At 43.4% G+C, this 24,948-nt stretch overlaps 1 protein-coding gene across 1 annotated transcript in view; it reads right to left on the reverse strand.

Annotated features, from left to right (window-relative positions):
* Nucleotides 1-24,948, reverse strand: part of LOC129473671 (uncharacterized) — a 167,196-nt gene that overhangs the window by 140,740 nt on the left and 1,508 nt on the right. The window contains exon 3 of the mRNA XM_063632820.1: nt 5,567-5,741. Coding sequence (XP_063488890.1) covers nt 5,567-5,741 — 175 coding nt within the window. The remainder of the gene's footprint in view (nt 1-5,566; nt 5,742-24,948) is intronic.

The raw sequence follows: 24,948 nt of genomic DNA on the forward strand, positions 1-24,948 counted from the left end.
TACAGTCACATACTTCAACATGCGAATGTTGGAGAGACACAAGTCCATAAAGGAAGGGACAGGTTAAGAAGCATTAGTGGGCCGGGCACGGTGACTCACGCCTGTAATCCCAGCATTTTGGGAGGCCAAGGCGGGTGGATCACCTGAGGTCAGGAGTTCGAGACCAGCCTGGCCAACATGGTGAAACCCCCCTCTCTATTAAAAATACAAAAAGTTAGTTGGGTGTAGTGTCAGGTGCCTGTAATCCCAGCTACTCAGGAGGCTGAGACAGGACAATCGCTTGAACCCGGGAGGCGGAGGTTGCAGTGAGCCGAGATCATGCCATTGCACTCCAGCCTGGGCAACAAGAGAGAAACTCTGTCTCAAAACAAACAAACAAACAAACAAAAAAACAAGAAGCATTAGTAAGGATTTCCTAAATTACGTGATTTGTCTGATTGCTTTTCATTGCTACTACAGATGTCTTATTTATTGTGCACATTCATATTAAACACATAGGATCATTTTAGAGGACAGGAAAACTTTCTATTGCCTGGAGATCATCATCTATAGATTGGTTTTAGGACACAAAATCTCTCAATTTCCAACTCACATCCACAAATCCGTTTGTGCCAACTTGTGCACCATTCAGGTGAGTGTGCCAGTGTCACTAGTTTTAAGCAACAGAACCATCATTGCTGACTCCGATTCCTTCCTGACAGAATAGGGAGGGAACAAGAAAACCATGGGCCTTACAGCAGTGCCAACATGAAAATGAAGGGTTTATAAAGCTCAAGCTTGCACACATCCGGGCGGGGGCACCCTGGTGGCTGCCTTTCTAATACACCATCTGCACTTTCTCACCTGCCTGCTCTCCAGGCCCACTCCACAAATGCTTCTGACCTCACACAACACCGAAGCCTCTTGTACAAGTTGCGGCGTCCATGGCCAAGCCTCCAAACTTTACTGGACTTCGTGAGTTGGCCTTGCCTCTAAGCACTGTTTCTCTTAGAAAGTGAATACTTAATTCCCTCCAACATTGTCCGCCCTTTCTTTTAACTCCCTTTGCTGACTCTTCCCCCTTTCCCCAAGCTCTCAATGTTCCTGATCTCTTTCAGGAGTCATGCTTTAAAGATTGCATCTCTATTTCTAGTTCCTTTTTCCCCGGGACCTTCAGATTCCTATGTCCAGCTCAACACCTCTGTGTATAAGTCTGATAAACATCTTAAACTGAACACTTCCGAAACAGAATTCCTAAGAATTTCCCCAAAATTCACTCCTCCTCCAGTCTTCTCCATCTCAGTAAATGGCATCAAATTCACCTAATTGCTTAATTCACCAATAATAATAATAATCACTAATACATATATTCTTATTGGAGGCCAGATTCTGTTCTAAACACGTGTGTGTGTGTGTGTGTGTGTGTCCCATGCACACTCACAATCCCCAGTCGAAGGAGATACTATGATCATCCCCATTTTACAGATGAGCACAGACAGGTTAAATACCTTGCCCCAATTTACACAGCTAGTAAGGAGCAAAGACAGGACTTGAACAACACAGGCTCTTATCACCTCCTAACCCCAGGGTTAGGGTAAGTCTTTGCTTGTAAGCACTATGCAGTAATAGTTTATCTTTTTTCTCACCCTCCCCACATTCACTCCATCAGCAAGGCCTCCAGTTCTACCTGCAAAGCACAGCTCAAATGCACCTGCTCCTCACATTTGCCTCCACTCCTTTCAGAGCCATCACCATTGCAGGCCTAGGTTAACGCAAATGCCTGCAAATTCTTCTCCATGTTTCAGACTCTTGCAACCCTATAGCCGATCTCTATACACACAAATCATATCATCCTCTCTCCTGCCCACCACAATCCCAGAATTCCATCCAAACTCCTCACCGTGCAGCCCGTGGGATCCGGCCTGACCTGCTTCCTGCATAGCTCATCGACCTCCACCCCATTGTTCTTGCTCTCTCTTTCTGTGATTGCCTGGAGGACCACTTTGCTTTTCCTGGATCACATTCGTGTATGCCTCAGGGCCTTTGCACTTGCTGGATCACATTTGTGTATGCCTCAGGGCCTTTGCACTTCCCGGATCACATTCGTGGATGCCTCAGGGCCTTTGTACTTCCTGGATCACATTCGTGTATGCCTCAGGGCCTTTGCACTTCCCAGACCACATTCGTGTATGCCTCAGGGCCTTTGCACTTGCTGGTCCTTTCCACTTAGAACACTTCCCTCCCCCACCCCGAATTCTCACGACTTACTGCATTAGGTCTCTTCCCAAATGTCATCTCCCTCAGATGTTTCCCATGACCTCCATGTGAAATAGGACCCCTGCCCTCCAGTCAGCTTTTATCTCCTCCCCTTGCTCTCTGCTTTCTCAGTAGAATGCTGCCCCGTCGGGTGTTATATTAAATATGCAAGTGCTCATTATCTTTCTCTCCCTGTGGAATGCCTGTGCTACCTGGGCAGGGAGGAGTGTTGCCTCGTTTCAGGTTCCTCACTAGAGCCTAGACCTGTGTCAAGCACATCATTAGAGCTCAATACATGTGTATTGAATGAATGAATCTGCTGTTTTTTGGTTTCTCGTTTTCTATGTCGGGCTTCCTTTTTGCCTTTGTTTCTAAGGGAAGTGTTTTGTGGGCAGTGGAGGCGCACGCTCAAGTGACATGCGCACCAGCTCTCCCCGACCCAGACTCTGCTTGTTCCAGCATGGACTGCGAGTGCTGCCTGCCCACCTCCTGGCTTTGTTGGCTCCTAAATAACCTTCCCCTCCCGGCAGATGCCATGCGCCTTTTTGTGTGGTGAGAATCACCTAATGATAATAATTATCACGGCTGTTTTACAACTGGCATAAAAAGAATTCATGCAGACGATGTTGCTTTTGAAAATTATAACAGGATAAACTATTAAAAGCACAATCACAAGAAAATACTCTGGCCAGAACTGGAGAGCCACAAGGTAATAATTGTACACGCGGTGCTTTCCGATACTTCCAACTACTGCTTTGTGTCACCTCCTTTCAGCCATGAGGAGCATGCTCTGAAAGATGCCACCCCCGTGAGCAGCTGGGGCCTGTGACGATGACCGGGAACACGCACTCCCTGCCTCAGCTTTTGGTGGCCATCTCTCATTGAAGGGCTCCGGGGCGTGCGGTTCAGTTTCATAAGCAATTCTGGGTCTGGGTAAACATGCTTGACTGATTAATGATAACAGCTCTTAAAACACCACAGACGTTTCCAGTGCCCAGAAATGTTTATTTTTTATACTAAATTAAATTCATTTTCCTTCTCATTCCCTCTAAGGAAAATGGTGACAAATTTAAATTCAGAGTGGACTGCTATATTGAAGATGGCCATGTGCCACAACCTCTAAACAGGCTATGGTTTGGGAATGTATTTCATCAGGAGGGTGGTGGGAGGGAGGAGATTTAAGGGCTGGGAAGGAAGGAGGAAAGCCCTGGGTAAGCACTGTGCCAGTGAACATTAGCACTGAGCCGATTGCTTTGCTCACAGAAGGAACGGTAACTATTTTGTATTTACCAAATACAGTCATGATCAAAGGCAACTGATTATGTAATAATTTAAAATATCATCAAAAATCAAATAAAAACCAAGTCAATAAAAAATAAGTAATCATCATGAAGAAAAATTTGTTATAGCACACAATAAATCCTTATTTATGATGGAAAAAGAAAAGGAAACCAATATTTAAGGTACCTGATTACGCCATACACCACAATGCAGACAAGTAGAAAACATTATCTCCATCAGGCACATTAAAAAACTGAAGCTTAGAGTGGTTAATTTTCCCAAGGCAATAGAGGGCAGAACTAGTGTCTGATCAACAGCCCCATTTTCCATCTGTTTATGCATGTCTACACTGCCTCCAATGATGGCGTCGACAATAGATGCTTATTTATATGCAGTATCTATTTATTTCTATAAATCATTCTGACCATTTTGTGCTAATAAATTAATTACCTCTTTTAAAAAACTATATCAGACTCTATTAGTCATAGCATCCTGACTGATGTGGGGTTTTCCATATTACAATGGCTCAGGTAATTCCCACCAGCTATAAGTTGCCCAGTGGAGAGATCCTTCCAGAAAAGCACATCCGTCCACGGACAGCTGTCCCTGGTTTCTGAGGATTATAGCTCAGCTGTATGATTCAGAAACGTGCATGGACCGTAGAATGAGCTGGGGCAGGAAGAGACATTCACATTATCGTGAATATCATTTTAAAACCCTGAGCTGAAATAAACAATGGTTTGCAAATCAATTTCAAAGGACAATTACATACTGCTGCTTCTCATTTTCTTGGTGACTAAATTTTTGTGAATTTAGTCACAAATGGATTTGCAAAGGCACCCACGGTCACAAATAAAACAGAAGATGTACAGCACAGCTGTGAACCCTCTTCTAAAGGAAAACATTTGACTTGATGTTCAGGGTAGGCCGTTACACATGCTGGGTGAATCATGATGATGATTTTGATTTTTCTACATGTCGAAGACAGGCATACAATCCCTTCACTTCAGAAAACGGGCACATTTTCTACATTTTAAGATTGAGGCAGGCTACCCATATTTATTGACTTATTCCTCAATAAGCATCTGTTGCATTCCCATTTGTGTCAAGAACTGTGCTCAGCTTCAGGATAACAGTTCAGCAAGACACTCACCCTGCCCTGAGTAGCTCAGTGTCCAGGATAGAGAACACAGATACAAGTGGATGAGTTATCCTTATACGTGATTAGTGCCAAAATATCAGTAAAATGCTGTAAGCCATCAAAGACGAGGTAGACACATGTGTGGTGATCCAGAGCAACCTCCTCTCCTTCATAAAACAAAAACAGAAAACAAAATACTTGGCCTAACCTAGTAAACATAATTGTATAGTTAGCAATTAAATTCTTTGGGTTAAGGCTTTTTCTGCTGTTAAGAGGAACATGTTCCTATAATAAGTAATAAAAACTGCACTACCAACTTTCTGAAACATCCCAGGCCTTTCTGTTCTAACATCTCTGATCACAATGAGCCTTCACCACAAATGGCTGTTTCCTGCTATCTCTGAATGTCAAATTCTTATTCATTCTTCAAAGTCCACTAGAAAAGCCGCCTCCCCAGATAAGCTCTGTACGCCCTGGGCCTGCTTTCCTGCTTTCTCATAAATATGTTCCCTTCTGGCCTATGTCATGGCTATGTTTTCTGATTTTTCTTTAGGAACACATGGCTCATGTTGAGGCTATCTGAAGTTACCAAAAGTAGAAAGATAGAAAGCACATCTTCATCCTTTTTTTCTGGAGAGTCTCTCCCATCTGGACAGCTAAGTTGGGGCCCTGAATTTGAAATGAAAGCCCCTCAAGGCGTGGGTAAACCTGGCCACTCCGGGACAGCAGAGTCACTGGCTTTCCAGGTGTGCCCTTCTCTGTCCATGCCCGGCCTGGGAAAAGACCAGACCGTCCATGGAGCCCTAGAGCACACAGTACATGGGCGTCTTCCGTCCATGAACCCAAATTAGGATCCCAGTGCACGTGAGGGTCCTAATTAAGGTTAAACTGTACAGAATGGAACAATACCTGCTCTGTTTTGACGACACTGGATGTATCAGTCGGCTGAGGCTGTGTTAGGCTGCAGTTACAAGGAGCTCTAAAATCCCAGGGGCTTCCTGAAAGAGAGGTGGCTCTCATTCCTATTACATGCATCTTAGCTGTGGCTGAAGCAGCAGCCTTTATCCAGATTAATGTGGATGCCCTGGAAGAAAAAATAAAACAAAGGCAGATAGTTTCTGTCACACCACAGTACAGGTTACTTCTGCTCTCATTCCACTCTCAAAGCAAGTCAGGGCCAAGGCTGACGTTAGTGGGGTGAGGGTGTGTCATTCCCTCAGTGGGAGAAGCCTGTCAGGGGGGCAGTGAATATTTTAACAGCAAGTTCATCTACCACAACATGTGAGAGAGATTTGGATATTGATGCAATCCAGGGAGACCAGCAGATTTCTATGGAGTTTTAGTGGAAATCTGCTCATGTTGTTGGCTAGTTCTAGGCCTTAACTTTCTCATCTATGAAATCAGAGGTTTGGTCTGCGTGGTGTCAAGGTCCCTTCCATCTCTGACACCGAGCCCAAAGCCTTGCAGGGTGGTGATTTATTTTGGTATTTTATCAAGTGCCAGCATCATTTCTGTATTTCTCAGAGACCTCAACAAGTAGGGTGCTTGGAAACATTTGCACATTTGTTGAATAAATCAGTTAAACCCTGTGAAAAACTTACATTGGTATGAATTCATTAGATAATTCTCTGGAAGCCGCTTGGATGGATGCAAGGTGCTAACAAACGCCGAGAGCTGAGGGTATGGTGGTGAAAAGACAGAAGACAAGGAGAAGCAGACAGCGGCACCTGAGGGCCAGAGTGGCAGAGGCTGGGACGCCGCGGCCGCCCATGCTCCGTGGGCCATTCCTCCCAGAGTTGCCCTGGGATTGAGAGCAGATGCCACGGCAGGTCACAGTTCTTGATTTCCCTGTGGCTGGAAATTCCTAAACTTACAAAATCTCCAGCCATGTATATTTTGAAACTATTGCAAATGGAAAGAGATTTTTTTTTTTCTGTTCCTTGCTTTGTATTGGAAAACTAGGTAAAGAACACACTTCCCAAATCATTAGAATTCAACGATAGGAAATGCTGTAGTATTATACAAAAATGAAATTCCTGATTTTACTGTGAAAAGGAAACGATACCCTTTTTAACCTAAGAAAATAGTTGCTTTGCCAAGAAAATGGGCTCAACTGGAAGATGCTGGCTAAGAAGAAATATATAGTCAGTGCTTTTGCTCCCATTCATTCTACCTTTGCAGATAAGAACTTTTAAAAAACCTCTCCTATGATTCCCACAAATACACAGCATTGCTATTTGAAAAATTACAAAGCATAATTTGAGTTTCATATTTGCTGTTTGGCTGGAGTGATGGCTATTCATCTTCTCTTTACCTAGGCCATTGTTCCTGCCCACATAATCACAGCTTGAAGAGCTCGCTTGTGAGTTCCTTCCTTTGCAACTGTGGTCCACACTAGCTACTCAATTAGTTCATTTCTTGGTTGTAAGAACAAATAGAATGTGTATATTTACTTCTTGTTTACCAATGCAACCTGAAGGGGATCCAAAAATTTAGCCTGATTTCAGAAGTAAAAAAGGTTTAGGCTCACAACAGATAAAATGTATACCAAGCTGGAACACCACCGTGCTGTGGAAAAACCCAATCTTGTTTTTCCCCTCGTCTTGACTTAAGTTCACCACGACGAGCTGGAAAGCTCCAAACGCTGTAGTGATGATCTGAGAAGTGAAACAGAAAGCAACTGAGGGGAAGCAGGAGTCTGTATACATGTGCCCTGAAGAATCCTTTGCTTTCATCTTTCCTTTTTCGGCTTTCAAGTGCTCCCGTCACACCAGTGATTTGAACGTTTCAGAGAAACACAATCGAGGGAAGGAGCTTGTGCGTCCTGCCTTGTCAGCCCCCTGGAAGACCTGGCTTCTTCCCTGACATTCACTCTGGAGAGGGAAGACACCCCTGTGCCTCTCTCCCTTATGGCCAGTGGCTTCCCCGGTAGGCTAGGGCATGTTAGCAAGGCATGCCCACCGAGGGAGAAACAGCGATGCTTAGGCCTAACGCTTTAAATCAAAAGCGTCTGATGCTTTTTACAACCGACCAGAGTACAGCTGTTTCAGGTGGCTGACGTTTCCCACGGCGGGGAGGGGGTTATGGAGAACGTTGATGAAGCTTATCGTATAAGATGGGAAATACCCCGTCCTGAATGAAGCACAGCCGTACCCTCGGTCAGAACGTACAGCCCGGCCGAGCTGATCCAGGAAGCCAGCCCAGCCTATTAGCATGCAGCTTTCCTTGGAGACGGGCCATTTTCACACTGTGCCTGTGTCCCCTCCCAGCCTTCGTCCCTGCTCTCTACCCACGACCCGGCCTAGGGTGCCTTGGACGGATCTCTTGCCATTTCCTGCATTCTGCAGGAGCACTAATTGAAAATTTGGGTGGCCTTGCTTATTTATATTCCTGGAATGCAGTGGGTTCTATTTCCATGGTATTTTCTCAGCAGTGCAGCGTTTCCATTTCAAACTACAACAATAAGAAGAAAAGCCAGTCCCCGTCAGCACGCAAACACACAACAGAAAAAAACGTCCTGGGTTTGACTCGCAGTCCTGCCTTTATAAATTGTAACTAAATATAAGCCACCAGAGTTGCCTGCTTTTGTCATGAAACTAAAAAGACAAATTTACTTCTTCAGGGAAAAGGGGAAAACACAGTGATGTGCTCAGTTGCTGTGAAAATCAAAAGATAAATAAGAGGTAATATAAAAAGTTATTTGGTACCACTGAACAATTGATGCCGAGTGTCTAAAATCATCATAAAATGGACTGAATCTAAATTTTGGTCAGATTAACATAAAAAAACTAAAATTAAAAAGGAGCTTGCTTCATCACTGTAGCACTGGGGCTTCATACAAATTTCAAAATGTGCGTGTTACACTGGCATTGTTAGGAATATGAAGGTTGATGGTGAAATTTTACTTTCCAAGATGCTATACTATGTCGCTCTAATAATTTACCACCACTATAAATTTTGTGTTGCCTACCATTCACAGAAGGTTCTATTTCAATGGATTCATGTAAAAACAAAATTTTGGCAAAAATTAAATTTATATACCTGGCTTAGATAATTTATACCTTAATACTGACTTTTGATTTCATCTTGGATGTATGCATCTTTAATTTCTAAACTAGAGAGAATAAATTGTTAAAATCTGATGCATTTTGCATGATACATATTTTTAAAAAGATTTAGAATGGTTGAAAACATGTACACGTTTGGTAGACTTAGTTATCAAAGACGATTACTTTTATTCAATACCCTGAAAGTGTGTCCATTGAAAGGCAAATACATTTCCATTTTTCTGTCTTTAAAATGAGACTGAACTTAGGTCATTTTCTTAATCTTGAGAGCTACTTTCTCTTGGTTTATATGCATTTCTGCTATTGGCGTAATTGATTAGCATGGTAACTGCACATCAATCTACCTTGAAATGGAAAATGATAAGAACTTTCTGTGGAGCAAAAGGTGGCCATGTCTGTGAGCTGAAAGTAAAAGCTGGAAAAACATTGGATCTCTCATGTGGGCAACTGATTTAAGAAAGAAAAGAAACTTCATCTGTACATATTAATCAAAAAATTAATGGTATAAATTTGCTATTTTTAGTTACTTTTTATAAATTGGTGATAGCACTAAACTGTCAAACAATCAAATTCTATCTTTACATTTAACAAAACATGTAAAGGCATCTGACTTCTTGGCTGAAATAACTTATTAATGCTTTACTGTAATTCATAAATAGAATTTTTTCCATACATATTTTGCCCTAAAATTAAAGGTGTCAAAGAGGGGAAAAATCTGTTTGGACTATGCAAATATTGCTAAGCTGAACCACTTATTTTGAATATACCCTTGTGAGCTAAATAAGATAATTAGGGTTTTTCACATGATACTGATTATGCATTTGAAATGCAGAATCATAAGATATGCTGCACATATAAAACGGCAATACTTCATGTTTTTATAGATCTTCATAGACTATGAAAGTATTTTTACATATGCAATTGAGATTCATAATAATTCTCTGAGGCTCACTTGTTTAAAAAATATATTAAACGAAATAAGAAAAAGATAAAGGAAAATAAGTTTATTAAAAATATACACAAAGGAAGAGAACCGAGTATGAAAAAAAGGAAATGTGCTGCAGTTTAAATAAAGAAGAGACTTAACCTTGGATGGCCCTGCAGAATATTTAATCCAGTACAGAGGAGGGTTCTTGCAGCAATTCTTCTCCTCTGAGCAGTTTAGAAAACAAGCTAGAAAGCATTCATTCACTTGGTAGATTAAAATAGATCCAGCATTTTTTCTTTTCATTCAGCCATTCTAAAATAAAAAGTGAAATGCAAATCACACTATTCATGACCATATCATTTTTTTCCTGGTAGTGAACCTCTGGCTGTTTCTGTCTTGTTATATTAAATTATATCTTAAGAAAATAAATGACACCTGGGTTGTTAAGAGTCCATTTGGCTGCTTGGGCTTTTGTGGATAAGTCTTAACTGATATGGGGAAAGGCATGTTTTACTATTTGTACAAAGTCTCAAAGAATAAAAATTATACCTCTTTAATATTTTCCACCATCATTTCCACTTTGCTAGGCTTAACAATAAATTTTAGCATGGCTGATGGTTTCCCTTCTGGGGTTGAAAAACTAAAATGTTTTTCAAAGAAATGTACGTCACAGAATAAACAAGAGCAAAATCACTTTTTGTGACTTACCCTTTCCTGGTATGGCAAGAGGCTGCCATTTCCTTTCAACAGAGACGAATGAGTCCAGAGCATGTTTTACAATCTGTGCACAGACTCATTCACAGCTGAATCTAGGCACTGCCCAAAAGCAATTAATTTCTAAAATTTCAAAACTATGCCTCACAAAATGCGAAGTCGAAGCAGAAGGATTTACATGAGAGAGGGTGGGCCAACACCTGCAGAGCACACCAAGGAGGGACAAGGTTGCTGAATGGCACGCAAAAAAAAAACAAAACAAAACAGGAAAGCGTAAGTATGAACTACCTTCTCATCTTTGCTTTCTCTTGAAACTTAATGACTTAGACAGAAAGTTGGAGTCTTTGTACAATGTGGGATAACAGAGTTATTGGATCTATGTATCAGCTTTCTCTGTTTGACATTCAACTGTAAACAACAGACAACTCACCTATTTGGATTAGTTTATCTAAAGCATCAGGCAAAATACACCAGGTTCCTGATTTCTTTTCCTTGGGAAAATACATTGGTTCTTCTGAACACTTTCTCATAACATACGCAGAAAGAGGTACTATAACTAAGAGAGCAAGGTACCTCTCAGACCACCAGGCCTGAGGATCATCCAGCGCAAAGATGGTCAACTTACTGCAAGATGGGAGAGAAGATGCCTTGTGGCCAGGAAGCCGAAACCCTCCCAAACACAATTCTCCAGTTACACAATCCACAAATGATCTTAAGAGCTGTTGAAAGCAAAGGACTAGTGAACAATCCTCCTATGACGAGTGGTTCAGCCACAAAAGAGAAATGTGTTAATCAGACAGAATTTTTTTAAAAATTCGAATGCCACTGTCAGCATTCTTTTTACATAAAATTCTGTCAAAGACCGCAATTTACAGAAAAGATCAAAGAGATGTAGAGAAAACAAATATTTAAATTATGATTGATGAGACAGAATGATGCAAGGTAGGTTAAAACAAGGCTACGACACAATGGAATCTAAACACCCTAAAGGCCCGAGCCCCTGCAGCCTCTTCCCCCCAGTTCCTGAGACCCACCGTTGTGACTTCCAGTGGGACCTGTCCCCAGTTAGCTCACTGCAACTCTTATTAGTAGCTGCTACCTCCAAATTCAGTTTAAGTTTTCAATCTTTTCTTAATACTGTATGTGGGTGTGGATATGGATGTGTGCATGCATGTGTGTGGGTATGTGTATGCATCTGTGCATATGTGCATGTGAGTGTGGATGTGTGGATGTAGGAGTGTTTGCATGTGTACGTGTATGCGTGGATGTGTGGATGTATGCATGTATGTGGGTGGGTGTGCATGTCTGCATCTGTGTGTACCTGAGTGTGCAGGTGTGTGTACGTGGGGGGTGGTGTATGCATGTGCACGTGTGCTTGAATACGTGCACGTGTATCCATGCATGTGAATGCAGGTGTGTGTATGCAGGGCGTGGGGTATGCATGTGTACATGTGTGGATGTGCTAGAGGACGTGGTGGGCAGTGACCCACAGCCCTCCCTTGGGCTACCTGCCAGCTGAGGCTTGCCCATGATGAAGTGGGAGGCCCTTTGAGCAGGGAAAAGTGACTTGGAGCTTCAAGAGGCCTGCCTTCATCTGCCACTGCCTTGAGCTTCACCAAGAGTGAAAGCTAAAATGACAAAGTCACGGAAGTTACTTGTTACTGTTTCAGAACAAAAAAACTTCTAGTTTTCCCAGGAAAATTTGTTCTGTTAAAAAATAATATAAAGGCGGGCTAGAAGGAAGAAGGGAGGAAGGCACAGAGGAAATTATAATCAGTTTATTGCCAGTTTTCGTCTCTGTCCACTTCCACTCTTTTTTTTTGATCAGTTAACTAATAGTTCTCACTTGCCTGCTGTCAGCCATTTTTGGGTTTGTAAAATTCTTTCTTCTTAATATTGAAGTGTGACTTTCAGGAAATAAAAAGGCACAGGAATAATAATCAATCCTTATAAATTGAAGATGAATTTTTCATACAAAAGGAATTTTTAAATTGACATCAATTTCCTAATTGCTGTCTGTCACCACCCTCATCTGCAGACTTAAGTGCTCGCTTCAACCTTGTGGAATGTCCTGGTGGCCATCATCTACTCAGTGCTTCTGGACGCGGGGCATTCCTGGACTGGCCATTAGGATCTCCGTGCATTATGTTTATCATGGCCTGAGGAGAACTTGGGGTGTGTGCGTAACCAAAAATAGATGGCAATTTTCACTTCTGCGACTCTCATAATTTTTATACACGAAAGAAGGCTTTCATCTCTAAGTGCTCCTCAGCAATTGGAAACTATTTTAGATTATCAATATTACTAGCAATTTATTAATATATTACAGATATGCAAAAAGCATGTCAGCATAAGTTCACTGATCAAAATTACTAAATGTTTTTACATTTCGTTATTTCGTATTTTAATAAGCAGATTGCTAAGACTTGGTGGAAGTACTTCACTAAATGCTATGTTTTTACATCACAAAATGCTTCTACAATGGGAAATATTCTAATTTCTACTTTAAAATATAAGGGAGCTTAGGTTTGTAAAAGTTAAATTGACGTTGCTATTAGTTTGTAAGCTAAGAAAACATGAAATTTCATTGAATAAACTAGAAAGCCTTGATTCCATTAAAAACTACCTGCATTCTATAATTATGTTTTATAAGGTCAGTTTAGATTCATTAAATGTGAAACATAACATTTCTAATAATTTAAAATTCTAATATGTAGTTATTAGATTCCTAATCAAGATGTACATACAGATTTCAAACACTTTTGAATAATTAGCTATAATCATTTCACAAAAATAGTCATCATGATGTGTATTTAACTGTATACTTATCACCTGAAGTTTACAAATGCCTACATAGTATTTCTACATATTTCCAATAGAAGTCTCAATAATGTGTATGTGACTGTACACATACAATGTGAATTATAATATATAATTTTCCAGTATGAATAACTTTGCATTAAAAGATGGAAAGATTAATAGACTATGAGGCACAACATTTTAAAGTCGTGAGTTAATTCATCTTGCATTGTAAAAAGATTAGTTGTGACAATAGCTTGTGCCTGGGACAATTTCTGCCCTCAAGTACTGCTTACATAACTGTGTTTACACATAAGCCTGACCAGTAGGACAGACCTTTATTCAGTTCTGCCAGAAATTTGCTGATTTAAATATGTTAGAGTGTGCTTGAAAAATAAGCAAGGAAGACAGATTCTTCAGAGTTTTAGTGGCTATTTTCTCCAACAGAGTTTCTTAGGTAACTGACTTGTATCAATCCCAATTGTAAACATTGAGCAAACAAGACCTGGCACAAAAAATAAAAAAGAAGACAAACCTGGATTTTCCATTTATCGTCCACACCTCTCACCATTCAAAATATGTTTTCCTTATTTTGTTTTTGGAAAATTAGTATTTCAACAATAATTTGTATTATCGCGTCTGTACTTTAATGGTGGATTAGCCTAACTTATAGAAAGCAAGAAAGAACGTGTAGAAGAAGGAACAATGCCTGGGGTGTAACAGGGAGATGTAATATTTGTTGACTTGAAAACAGTTGAGCTTAAATTACTCCAATGTGCATACACAGAAGACCTCTCTGAATTAGTAGCTGGACAATTTGTGTGAAAATAAACCTTCGTTGTAAGTGCTGTTGAGAATTGCACTGCCTCTAGGATCTGTGAAACACAGATTTCTTAGACAGCTTTAAAGAAAAGTACTGAATTGTTGTAAACCAAGAAAAGAAAGTAATGTGAGAATTCTGTAAATATAGAAGATGGACTAAATATGTGAAAGACTCCCCTGTTTGATGTGGGGAGCTGACTCGTCTCTTTCTGGAAGAGCATCCTAAATTCTTTGAGAATTAATTTATATTTTATTTCTCTTAAAGCATGCCAAAACCCATTTGAGGGGCAAGGGCTGATACAGTCACGCATTTCATTCCCAATTTTTTTTTTTTTGGCTTCGGAGTGGGGGCAATATCCTACTTTACATTGTAGAGTTTCTGGCCTGAAAATATGTTTACTATCAAAATCACTGGCAAAACTGAGAGTCAGTAGTTACCAGCATATTTATGTAAAGCAAGAGCGTAGAAAGCTACATGGCGCTTAGGACTTCTTTTCTGGATACTAATCAGCGTGGTGCCTCGTCACACAGTGCCTAGTCATCGTTCCACTCGGCAGTGCAAGAGGACCAGTGCTTTGAAGCAATCCAACATTGTCACCAAGGAGAGCATGGTCTATGAATTCTAGTTCAAAACTGATTTTCCTAAAAAATGAAAACTTCCTTCTCAATGTGTTTAACAAATACATGCTTGCAAACAGGAGGTCACTTAACAGCAGAAACAATTGTATTTGAACATATCCAGAACAAAACAATGTGCAGGAACAAGCAGCAATTACTAGCATTTTCTTTCAGAAAATGAAGTCTGCAAAAAGGTTTACCATCCATTGAGGTGCCTTTCTAGGATTTAATTCTAATTATATAATTGAAGAGAGATTCTCCATTTGTTCTCAAATAAAACTCTGTTGAAAATCCTCACTAGTCTACAGAGTCCTGAAAAGCTATTGTTTATCAGAAGGAAAGCAGACACGTGTGCTTACATCTATCATTCATGTCTGTGCATTCATTTGAGTTCTAATGAATGTTAGTGGAATGAATATGCACCCTGTCAAACATATACATAAACCATAACAATACCGCAAATCAACACAGACCCACATATCTGGGGTCAGAAAAAATGTGGCCAAGCTCAGGGAGAATTACTTTATGGAAAATCAGGAATTCAATAAAAATGCAAAATTGAAAATGCAACCCACATATTTAACATTATATTGTTTTCCTCTATCACTATATTTCACATCTAACCTGTTGTGGTTTGGCTTTCTGTGTCCATAACCTAGCCAGGGACAAGAAAGCAACGTTATTAGTTCACGGAGCAGAGGCTTTTGGGGAGGTGTGGAAGTGGAAAGGACAGAGGAGCAAAAAGTTATAGAAACAGGAAAGTACCAGCAATCTGCTTTAAGATCAGAGAAAGCAACTAAGTCCCTAGTTTAAAATGGATTGCCCTATAGCTAACACATTTAAAGAATGAAGCATCTGGAAGAAAAAAAATCCCTTTAATTGAATAGCAGAACAATTAGTGTGATCTACTACCGCTGCTGGTATACACAGTTATTTGGAAAAACTCCGCTACCACCACCCATATGTCCTGTTCTACACAGATGGCCAGATAAAGTCGCCAGAAGAGAAGGTCCCAAAGTTCAGCCAAGACTTGCTGCAGAATCGTTGTTTATTGAAAAGTGCAGCCGGGCGCGGTGGCTCACGCCTATAATCCCAGCACTTTGGGAGGCTGAGGCAGGCAGATCACGAGGTCAGGAAATCAAGATCATCCTGGCTAACATGGTGAAAACCCGTCTCTACTAAAAATACAAAAAATTAGCCGGGCATGGTGGCAGGCACCTGTAGTCCCAGCTACTTGGGAGGCTGAGGCAGGAGAATAGCTTGAATCCGGGAGGCAGAGATTGCAGTGAGCCAAGACTGCGCCACTGCACTCCACCCTGGGCAACAGAGCCTGACTCTCTCACACAAAAAAAAACAAAAAACAAACAAACAAACAAAAAAAAACCAAAGAAAAGTGAAATCATGGGGTTTTTGAGCTTAAATGGACTTTTGAGTTTCTCCTATCCAACTATCTTACTTTTCAAATGAGACAACTGGAACTCTCAAGAGGTCAAACAATCAGGGTCAGTATCAGGCAGGATCTAGAATGTAAGGTTTGGAATTTTCAATGTAATTTTTTTTTTTCAAACCAACAGTCCTATAGTCAACTCTTGATTTTTCAGGGGCTGTGGATATTTTTGTTTGTTCATTTTTAGTTTCTCACTGCTAAACATTTTTATTATTTTCTTCACCAGCTGTGAAAAAATAAATTCATACTCAAATTAACTGGCTATGTTCTATGTTCTCATCTTTGTTACAAGGGCTCGGTCAGGAAGAACAAAGGTTCACACTGTTGGCTAGTGTGTCCTGAAAATTATCTTTAATCCTGCACGTACTCCTCATCCTTTAGTACCACAGACAGTACAAAGATGAGCTCACAGGAGGCAACTACCTGCAGGGGGCAGGACAGATATCCAGGGACCTCCACTGGAGAGTGGCCAGGACACAACTGGTGGGCACTTGGAGCTGACGTCCTGCACTCTGGTGAATGCCATCACCTTCAGAAATTACAGCGTGTGCCTGCGAGCGGAACGCAGCTCAAATAGCATCTTAGGGGAAACCTACCAAACACAGAGGGTGAGAAACCTGCTGTTAAGGAGTGAAAAATATTTTACTGGGTTTGTGTGAAACCAAGGTACTAGCTGAGCAATGAAAAACTCAGATAAAATTCATGTCATGTTAGATAAAAAGAAATGAGGTATAAAGACAGGCTTTATACCACGTTTCATATGCAAGGCAATCCTGATGCTCCTCGGCAGTGGGACGCCTTCATAAATGAGTGTCAGCAAGGCTCAGATCCTGCAGCAAAGGCCAGAGGCCAGCACCGTGTCTCCCTCTGATGTGCAGCTGCAGCTGGTGCTTCTGCTCCGGGTGGGGTGATATGCCTGGACAGCGGAGGTGCAGAGTGGCAAGCCAGCGGCTACTGCCCTAAGACTCAGTCTACATGGCACACCATCACATCAGTGGGTAAAACTGGGAAGATGGTGCCACTTCCCGTGTCTTTTCTATTACTGCTGACATCACTGACAAAATGCAAATTGGCCTTGTTCCCACTGAATAAAGAGGACCTTCAAATGGAGAATTCCAAAAGACAAGACAAAACAAACAAACCAGCCCAAAACAAAAAATCAACCACCCACTCCCAGCTAGCAATTTAAGTTAAAATGCTATCATGCGGTCCGTTAGAAATCCTTCATTTAGAACATAAAGAGATCTAAATTCTTATTCAAAGAAAATCACATAATTAGGTTATTCCTGCCCTCTGCAGCACAGGGCAGGGCTGGAAGGGCTGGGAGAGAACCCAGGTCCTCGCTAAGCAAAGATATTTTCACTTTCTGACTGAGTTGTTCCCTCTCTCCAGGTACTGGGCTCTCGTATCTCTGGCAGTGTGTGCCTCTCCTCAATTTCTCCTTTCCTTCTGGACCACCTACAGACACAACCCACTGCCAGAGACGCCCAGATATAAACACAGGTGCAAAACACATCTGCATCATTGTGCTGGATGGCAGCACGGCCATATGGTTGGAGTAACACTATTGTAATACCATATCCCTGCTGGAGAACCAGCTTTATTTACAATTTTCTTATTAAAATATGCAAATAGCAAGTAAATAGAAAACCACAGAGCTCTGTTTTGCTGTAAAATTGATTGGAGACATTTGACTATTTTAAGGACTTTTGATATACAGAGCTCCAAATATAAAAACCTCTGAAGCCAACATAAAAGATGATGGTTAAGTTCACTTAAAGGCATTTGCTAGGAGCACACCGTAGTAAGATGAAGGTTAAAACAAAAGGATGTAAGGGGCTTCCTTAACCAATAGGTCCAATCCAGGAATTGCTAAAACAGAGTTGAAACTGTTGCAGTCCTGCAGAATTTCAAACCGTCCTGTAATCCTAAAACACAAGAGCCTCCAGCAAAGCATGGCAATGCTGGGTGGTATTTGGTGAAACATCTCAATCGTCCATTTATTGTCAAGATGCATACATATCAAATTTTGCTGATAATTTTGTGTCTTTAAGTGGCCACTCAGCATATTTTGAACTGGACAACTGGAAACAGGCATCTCCTCCAACTCTGCTACTATCATAATGTACTGTATTCTTATTTTTGTTTTTGAGGCAACACGTATTTATTGAGCATCTATTATGTGTGTGGCATGGATGAGCATTACAGCATCCATCCTCTTGTTTATATTCTAGTGAGGGGACAGAAATATTTTTAGAAAACAAACAGATAATACTATATTTACAGGTTGTGGTGAGTGCTGTTATCGAATGGTCGGCCTGATGTACTGAATAACTGCTAGGAAGCTCTGTGGTATCTACAACAGTGAATAAGGCAGGAATCTGCAAGCATGGAGTTGAGAGCCTGTGAATAACAGAAGACCAAATAATCATTAGTCTTCAGTAAAAAGGATCTCTAAGATACAGCAAATTATAGTAGTTCTGAGGGTTAGGTTCTGTGCTAATTATAGTTTACCACATACTGATGTGCCATACAGTACAGAACACAAAAGGTGTTGATTTAACATAAAAAAAATCTAAAAACAGCGAATTGTGTCTCTCCTAGTACTTCTAAAGACTATTTGCAAAGGGATTTCATGCTTCAAAGTTATTCTTTCTCTCCAGGTCAAACAAAACCTGAGACAGAATTGAAAACACAAAGCTATGCAACGATATTCAATTGCTCCAACAGCTACTACTGCAACTTTAGGTTTAATGATTTTACTTGCTGCCAACTTCTGCATATACTGCACTAATGTTTGCTAGCTGGCTTTGGAATTAGGACCACAAATGTAAGAAAAAAGAAAGAAACCACCACCAGTACTCTTTATATTAACAAAAGAGTCTCTTTCCTCTTCTGAGTGTTTTTGTTTCAGGAATACAGTGTTATTTGTTTTTTTTTTAATCCAGGAAAAATCTGTGTGTTCTCAAGGCCCATACATCCCGGCTTAATGGCAGGATCACCTAACCTGGGAAATGGCACGTCACTGAGACCCAGAGGGTTTGGTTTCACCATGAAGAGGGTGCGCCGCTGCCAGGGATTTCTCACTTTATTTTTTTCAAATGCTGCTGCCAAGCCTCGGATTCACATTTCATAGCTTCCCCCCTGCTCTTTATAATCGATGATGCTGGGGACAGTCAAGTGATTGCATACTGGGGCTGCACTTCAACACATCCTCTGATAAAAAGGAGAGAAAAATGAAGTCACGCTAGATTCCACATCACTTTTTTGTTCCGGAATGTATTTCCCTAAAAAGTGTGCAATTCAGCACATAGATATTTGAGGGTGGGTGTGGTGGCTCATGCCATGGGAGGATTGCTTGAGCACAGGAGGTTGGGACTAGCCTGGGCAGCATAGCGAGATCCCATTTCTACAAAAAACAGCAACAAAAATGACGCAGGCATGGTGGCATGCATCTGTAATCCTAGTTACTCTGGAGGCTGAGGAGGAGGATCCCTTAAGCCCAGGAGTTCAAGGCTACAGTGAGCTAGGATCTCACAACTGCAACCAAGCCTGGGTGACAGAGTGAGACCCTGTCTCTAATAACAAATATATATGTTTGAATTGTAATAAGTATAGGTTGTTTTTAGTCTGTGATAATAACAACCTTGACTGGATTCCCCCAGAAGCTGATCCAGGGCTAGCATTTCACTTGGGAGGTGACAGCAGGAAAGAGCAGGAGGGGAGTGGGGAGGCCAGTAAAGGTGTGCTATGGGGCACTTCCCTGAGGGAGACTGGAGCAGCTCCCTGGGACTCTGCCACGCAATGGGGCACGTGCAACCAGACAAGCTACCCCTGCCAAGAGCAGCCCCGCCAGGGCATTTACACACCAACTCTTTGCCTGCCGTTGGCCGAGGCCTTCCTTCTGAATTAACTCTCTAGGGATTCCAGCTTTCTCTGCTCCGGAAAGAAATCCCTCAAGCATAAAGAGAGATGCAGGTGTTCCCAGAAAGCAGCCTTCAGTTGGGGGAATCTGTATGGGCGCTGATGGCCTCCGCTACCGTCCTGCCTGGCATGGCAGATCCAGTGCTACAGATCTGTGTCCTGACCCTGATTCCTCAGGATGGTGTCCAGTCATACTTTACTGGGGGAAAAAACCCACCTTGGGAGGGTCAGTAGGTCGGGCTATAATGCCCACTGCTGCAGTTAGTTCTAAGGCTACAGTGATTTTCATCATCCTCCTTAATCACCCGGCTCGGTTCTCTTCACCCGCAGCTAGCACTTCGGTGGCCCAGGCTGCTTCCTTGACGAAGTGACCCAGACGTTCTTCCCTGTGAGGTCTGAGCCCTTGGTTATCATTCCTTGTCAGGCCAGGGTTGCTGCATCACCCGTTTACTGGTATCACCAAGCAAGCAAAAGATGCCCAGTGAGTCCCCTGCATTCCAGAAATAATCCTCCCTCCCGTTTCCTACTCATAACCACAACCACATTTTGTTGCCTGGGACCCATGAGGATCCCAAATAAGGAGAGTCTTTTAGATTTAGTCAACCTTGTGTCACCCAGGAGAGCATCTTCGGCACATCCCAGGGGCCAGGACTCTAGCTACTGGGGATGCAGCGCCATACACTGATATTAGGTTCTGTATACTGCATCCCACAGCACAGCTGCCAACCCTGCTGGAGTGTTCGCTGTGCCTTTGTGGGGCCATGCTGATGTCCTATCAGGGTGGCAGTTTGGGGTGTGCTATCTATGGTGGAACCAGTGGAGCCTGCAGTCACATCCCCTTTGTCTACCTCTTTCGCTCTTACAAGGGTGCTTGGTCCAAGGTGGTATTATGGGAAATCCTGTGATAAGGCATTGTGTAAGCAATAGGGCAGCCATGGCTGCAAGGCTCTACAAGCAAGGAAGACAAACCCAAACCCAGAATATGCATCTGGGCTTATGGAAATCAACTTGCCACCAACTGGCTGCTTGGTCTTCTTGAGGGACGGCAGCCACCATACCATGGGCTTCCCGTTGGCCTCTGTGGCTGGAGAGGACAGAGGCACTGTCTAGACCTGCCTTGTTCAGTGGGTCCCTGTAGCCTCCAACCCTGTGAATGGCCATTCTATTCACAGGCCCATTGTGCAGAGACTGCCTGACCTGCCCTAGCTGAATCACCCCATTTGCTCCGTGCCCTGCTGTGGATGCTCTCTGCTGGGCAGGCATTCGTGTAAGACACATAGATGGGCCAAATACTAAGTTTGTGTGAGGAATATGTGTGAGTTCTTGAGCTGAGAGGCTGTGATATCCACAGCATGGTTGTGTAGCTGCTTCCCGGCCACCCTCCTCTCCAACTGTTTCTCCAGCAGGTCTCCTACCTTTGGGAATTTCTGCACCAAAAGCAGGCACATACTCTTGGTCACATATAGTCCTGAGGGCAGCCCAACTGTGCCAAGAACTCCACAATGATGCTCAGCTCCACTCTGACAGCAGCAAGCACAGGCTCATGGATGCCTCGGGCCAGCAAGTACTAACCCAGATTAAAACAGCTGAGTGAATTCCTCAAGCTCCAAGAGGTGTCTTACCCAATTGCTGGGGGGCTTTCTTCTTTTTTGACAGCGTCTCACTCCGTAGCCTAGGCTGGAGTGCAGTGGCATGATCTTGGCTCACTGCAACCTCCACCTCCAGGGTTCAACCGATTCTCCTGCCTCAGCCTCCCAAGTAGCTAGAATTACAGGCATGTGCAACCACACCCAGCTAATTTTTTTATGTTTTTAGTAGAAACGGGGTTTCACCATGTTAGCCAGGATGGTCTCAACCTCCTGGCCTCATGATCCACCCGCCTTGGCCTCCCAGAGTGTTGGGATTACAAGCATGAGCCACCGCGCCTGGCCTGGGGGCTTTCTTTATAGTGCGGGGAGACTTGAAGAGTGACTATATATTCTCTAAATAACACTTTTGACAGTAAAAAGGGCACTCAATAATTAAGCCATCATAACAGACAAATCAGCCATCCCAGGCAAAGTGGAACATGTGGTCACCTTAGTTATCTGCCTTCTTTCCCAGTGCAAGTGGCCAATTCCAGGATAACCAGAAAAATCCATCTAAATATTTTGTCATACCAGCTGAAACCCCATGATCCTGTCCAATGCCATTTCCCTGCATAGATCCCAAACTCCTCTGCTCCCTGCTCCATCTTCTGTGTCAAACTCCAATCTCACTTACAACTAATTTTCTACTAACTCCCTGCCTGCACTAGAGCAGCCAACACACACCCAAGCAGGCTGACTGGTTCCATTTGAGACTTAAGACCACACATCCCAAGTGGGCATTCTCCTTCCCTGGCAATCTGACTACGTATCCTTAAAATTTGCCTCACGATGTCTGATAATCTCACCCCTTCTCACTTCTCCCTTGCCCCCACCCCCTGCTCACAGATGATCTTGTTGGTTCCTTCGCTAATATAAAAGCAACCAGAAGAGTATTTTCTCACTTTCTTCTCACCATGTCTACCAACCCACCACAACTGTAGCTTCGCATTCTGCTCACTCTCCTTCTACACAGCTCAACTCTTGTTGGCTTCTAAGAACCTCTACCCTCATGCAATAGGTCCTACCCTCTTACTTTTCTCAGACTTTGCTCTGCAGGTGCTCCCTGTCTCCTGCACCAGCAGTTCCCTCTTTACTCATTTCATTAATAGCTCCCATCTTAAAACAGACTTTTTTTCCTTGACGCCATGCCCCTCTAGCAACTACCACACATCTCTGCTCCCTTTGTCACAAAACTCGCAAAGGTTGTCCAAGTAGCCAGATGAAAATACAGAACATCCAGTTAAACGTGAATTTCAGATGAATAATAATTTAGTATACGTATGTCCTGTGCAATATTTAGGCCGTACTTACACTAACAAATACTAAAACTCTGTCCGGCGTTCGCAGGTTCTTGGTCTCACTGACTTCAAGAACGAAGCCGCGGGCCCTCGCGGTTTGTGTTAGTTCTTAAAGGCGGCGTGTGTGGAGTTTCTTCCTTCTGGTGGGTTCGTGATCTCCCTGGCTCAAGAGTGAAGCTGCAAACCTTCACAGTGAGTGTTACAGCTCTTAAAGCAAAGCATCTGGAGTTGTTCGTTCCTCCCGGTGGATTCGCGGTCTCCCGGGCTTCAGGAACGTACCGGCAGACCTTCGCGGTGAGTGTTACAGCTCATAGAGACAGTGTGCACCCAAAAACTCAGCAGTAGCAAGATTTATCACAAACAGCGAAAGAACAAAGCTTCCACAGAGCGGAGGCGGAGGGAAGCTTCCACAGAGCGGAGGCGGGAGGAAGCTTCCACATTGTGGAAGCGGAAGGAAGCAGCCTGCCTTTATTCTTTTATCTGTCCCCACCCACATCCTGCTGATTGGTCCATTTTACAGAGAGCTGATTGGTCCATTTTACAGAGAGCTGATTGGTCCATTTTGACTGGGTGCTGATTGGTGCGTTTACAATCCCTGACCTAGACACACAAGTTTTCCACAGCCCCACTATTAGCTAGGTACAGTGTGGACACAAAGGTTCTCCAAGTCCCCACCAGAGTAGCTAGATACAGAGTGTCCATTGGTGCATTCACAAACCCTGAGCTAGATACAGGGTGCCGATTGGTGTATTTACAATCCCTGAGCTAGACATAAAGTTTCTCCAAGTCCCCACCAGACTCAGGAACCCAGCTGGCTTCACCCAGTGGATCCCGCAGGGGGGCCATGGGTGGAGCTGCCTGCCAGTCCCACACCGAGTGCCCGCACTCATCAGCCCTTGGGTGGTCGATGGGACTGGGCGCCATGGAGCAGGGGGCGGTGCTCGTCCGGGAGGCTCGGGCTGCACAGGAGCCCATGGCGGGAGAGAGGCTCAGGCATGGCGGGCTGCAGGTCCCGAGCCCTGACCCGCGGGAAGGCAGCTAAGGGAGAAATTGAGCACAGCAGCTGCTGGCCCAGGTGATAAGCCCCTCACTGCCCCGGGGGGCGAGGAGGCGGGCCGGCAGGCCAGCTGGCCGCTCCCAGTGCAGGGCCCACTGAGCCCACACCCCTCCGGAACTCGCGCTGGCCCGCAAGCGCTGTGTGCAGCCCTGGTTCCCGCCCACGCCTCTCCCTCCACACCTCCCCACAAGCTGAGGGAGCCCGCTCCGGCTTTGGCCAGCCCAGAAAGGGGCTCCCACAGTGCAGCGGTGGGCTGAAGGGCTCCTCAAGCTCAGCCAGAGTGGGCGCCAAGGCCGAGGAGGTGCCCAGAACGAGGGCTGTGAGGGCTGCCAGCACGCTGTCACCTCTCAAAACAATGTTTTAGTAGAAGTATATCCCATGCAACATTAGTTTAGTGATATATCTATACTACAAATTACTTGTTTATCTGCAATTCAACTTTACTGGGTATTTGTATTTTTATTGCTAAATCTGCCAACCTAGGTTGTTGAAACTTACTTTTTTCCACTTCACTTAATATTCTTTTCACAGTCCCCTCGACGAGATGTAACTTCCCCACACTCCTTTGAAACTGCTTTTGTCAAGGATGTCAATGACTGGCATATGCCAAACTCAATTGTCTCTGGAGTCTTGGCCTCACAGTACTTCTGAACATTGGCTATCAATTCCTCCTTCCTGAAACTATTTAGCTTCCAGAATCCACTACCCCCACTTTCCAGATTGTCCTTCCTCCCTGGCCGTAGCCCCTGACCTCGAACATCTCCCTGACGTAGAACATCTCTCGACCCTAAGTATCCCCCGACCCCGAGAACCCCCTGACCCCGAGTATCCCCCAATCTTGAGAATCCCCTGACCCCAAGCAACCCCCCGACCTTGAGAACCCCCCGACCCTGAGCATCCCCCCGACCTCGAGAACTCCCCGACCCCGAGCATCCCCCCGACCTCGAGAACTCCCTGACCCCGAGCATCCCCCGTCCCCGAGCATCCCC

Source organism: Symphalangus syndactylus, chromosome 23, assembly GCF_028878055.3.
Source record: "Symphalangus syndactylus isolate Jambi chromosome 23, NHGRI_mSymSyn1-v2.1_pri, whole genome shotgun sequence".
Taxonomy (NCBI): Eukaryota; Metazoa; Chordata; class Mammalia; order Primates; family Hylobatidae; genus Symphalangus; species Symphalangus syndactylus.